The sequence below is a fragment of the Mizuhopecten yessoensis genome, unplaced genomic scaffold (assembly GCF_002113885.1).
Source record: "Mizuhopecten yessoensis strain PY_sf001 unplaced genomic scaffold, ASM211388v2 hete_36112372, whole genome shotgun sequence".
Taxonomy (NCBI): Eukaryota; Metazoa; Mollusca; class Bivalvia; order Pectinida; family Pectinidae; genus Mizuhopecten; species Mizuhopecten yessoensis.
This window is the reverse complement of record NW_018484091.1, coordinates 1-2,869: the sequence shown is the minus strand read 5'-3', so window position 1 is coordinate 2,869 and position 2,869 is coordinate 1. Positions and strand designations below refer to the sequence as shown.

Genomic DNA, 2,869 nt, shown 5'->3' with positions numbered 1-2,869 from the left:
AAAAGACTATTATATTACTTACAACTTTATAAAAGACTATTATATCACTTACAACCTGCTTCACTTATTGTTATTTTTTTTTATATATAATTTGTTTTTAAATCTTTAAAATACGATACTAGGAAAAAAATATATGAAGTAAATAGGTACAGTGATTAATATCATTATCATTTACAGTACAGATACCCTGGTAATATTTTTGTTGTTAAGATGGGACTGGATTTGGACAACATAATCCCCAGGACGAGGAGGACATTGATTCTCTCATACAACACCATCACCAGATGCAGGAACGACTTGCTGATGAAATGCTGATGTTGACAAGGAATCTGAAAGACAGTGTGAGAGACTCTGGTAGAATAGTGAAGGAGGATAGCAAGGTAAACAGTTGTAGTTGATACAGGTGTTAGATACCTATAAACAGGTCTTATAATGATGATGGTAGGTGTTGAATAATAGAAAAAAATCAAATATATTTGAAGATATAAAAGTTTATAAAGAATAACTTTCTTCAATTAAAAAATTAGAGCACTGTTTCTTTGTCCTATGTATTCAAAAAAGAAAGAGAAAATTATCTCTCTATAAACTTTTTGTCAAACCATGCTTGGTTTAATTTATCTTGAAAAAGAGCTGTCCAGGATATTGTGCTCAATACCATTCTAATGCAAAAGAAACTTTCAACTTCAAACCGGTGACAATGTTTTTGAAATCAAGTTTTGAATTATGTATTGTTAAAATTCTCTTTGCAGAAAGTGATGGAAACGACCAAGCTGGCCGACGTGAACTATAACAAGCTAGCCGCGGTCAGTGAGAAGGTGGAGAAACACACGAAGGGCTGTGACTGGTGTATGTGGGTTATGCTGGCTGTCGTTATCATGATGTTTTTATTTATGATCATGTTCATCAGACTTTTCCCTAAGAAACATTACATCTATGACGAGGATTTATGATTAAAGATTTGTGTAACGTAATACAGTACGGGAGTTGTTGTACGAAAGACGTTTGTGAGTTATTTATAGAATAGTGTTTGGTTTTGTGGAATTATATTATACTATAAATGTAGTTATATGTTAACAGCTCTGGTGCCCTAAAAACACCCCCATAAAATATACCTCTCTGGAGGAATATTTAATGATTGAAATTTATAAATCAGAACATTGATCCCTTACTGATAGGAGTGACCATGAGTTAATGCATGGGTTCTTTCTTCGTGTATCAATCTGTTATTGTTTTGATAAAAAATGTCTTCCTATGCTGGAATCCTCTTCTTCTTCCAATAATCTGCATACCACCTCTGGTGTATTGCCGCAGATGAATAAAGGTGCTGCATTAATATTCCAGTGAAAATAAATTTTATAACATTTCTACTGCCATTAGTTTTACTATATGATGATAGGGTTTACTGCTAAAATAATCACATTTATAGTACAATATAGGTATAGGTTTTAGAAGTATGCAAGGATGAAATAGGTGTGTGCTACTTGAGAATTATGGTAGCTGTATGTATAATTTGTTTAAAATTCAGTGACTGTACAGGGCATGTTATATTTATATAAAAGTAAAGATTTTAACATGCTACAAATGTTACATATAACAGTAATATAAAATTTAATTATTAGAGGTTTCTTAAATTTTCAATAAAGATCAAGATTTGCTGGGTGTCCTTCTAAATTCAGTAAACACAGAAAACCAATAGTGAGTGGGAACCTTTTCCTCCTATATTATTCAAATTATATTCAAAAAGTCTGTTTATACATAACTCCAGTTTCCATCCAAGAGAAGATTGCAAAGAAACCAATCACTACCATTACAAATATAAATAGTACAGTAGGACGTGTAAAGCAAAATGGGACTTGTCATGTATTGTGCCTAGAATTCTTACAGCTTCAGTAGACTAACTAAATTATTGTGCCTCAGAAATTACAAATTAGCTGTATTTTTACAACAGCAATAACAGTATATATCTATAGACAGTATTTTACCAGTGGTAAGCCCAGGAGGTCATCCTTACATAGTGGGTAGTTCTGGACCTTACCAATCCCAGGAAGATGGTCCTCCATTATCCTTGGTTTATAGTCCTTAGAGACAGTTTTGGTTTCCAGGCTATTCCTTAACTTGAATCCTGTATCCAAGAGGGGTTGATTGCCAGACATTACCTTCATGTATAAAACCTTTCAAAAACAAGATTGGCTTAACTGTGAACCAGAACTTATTACTGGTAAATGGTTTCATAAAAGTATGTCCTCCCTCATGTGATGATGAGGTGCCAGCATGAATCTCCTCCTTGTTTATCGGTGTAATTGGATCTGTTATTCATTGACATACATAACATGTACAAATCATCAAGTGTGTGAACATTGTATTTTTGACCTTTTTGTTTTGTGATTCATAATATGACTCTGCATGGTTGATTGTCTGGAAAATAATCAATGCATAGTTCACAAATTAAGTAATTTTTATTTCTCCCAGACATCTAAAACTATTTAGATCACTTAATTATGAATAATGTATGCCCTCTCTGTCTTCAAAATGATATCAGAATAAATTTCTGATGAACAAGTTGATCTTTTTAACTGACACATCAGGCAAATTTGTCAGTTGTGGTACAATTTTTTAATGGTTGAAGCCAGAGGTTCTAGATACCCAAGTTCAAAAAGTAATATGTGTAGCAATGTGTTAAACATTTCATGACTTTTAACATTATATTTTTGATTGAAAGAATAAAAATTGGATTTTTACGTAAATCATTGAGGGAGGACCAACGTTGATTGGTGTATTGTAAAATGTGTATTTAAGTGTCTGATGTACATCCCTGTTTTAGTTGGTTTAAACCATATTTTATTCGTGTCAATTAACATGTACAATTACA

At 32.4% G+C, this 2,869-nt stretch overlaps 1 protein-coding gene across 1 annotated transcript; it reads left to right on the top strand.

Moving 5' to 3' along the window:
* Positions 1-210: 210 nt before the first annotated feature.
* Positions 211-2,857, top strand: LOC110444382 (vesicle transport protein USE1-like; the record flags this gene model as incomplete). The annotated part of the gene is made up of 2 exons (XM_021488763.1): positions 211-380; positions 750-2,857. Coding segments are annotated over 2 exons (371 nt in total), but the record flags the coding sequence as incomplete, so codon positions are not given.
* Between the last annotated feature and the right edge of the window lie 12 nt (positions 2,858-2,869).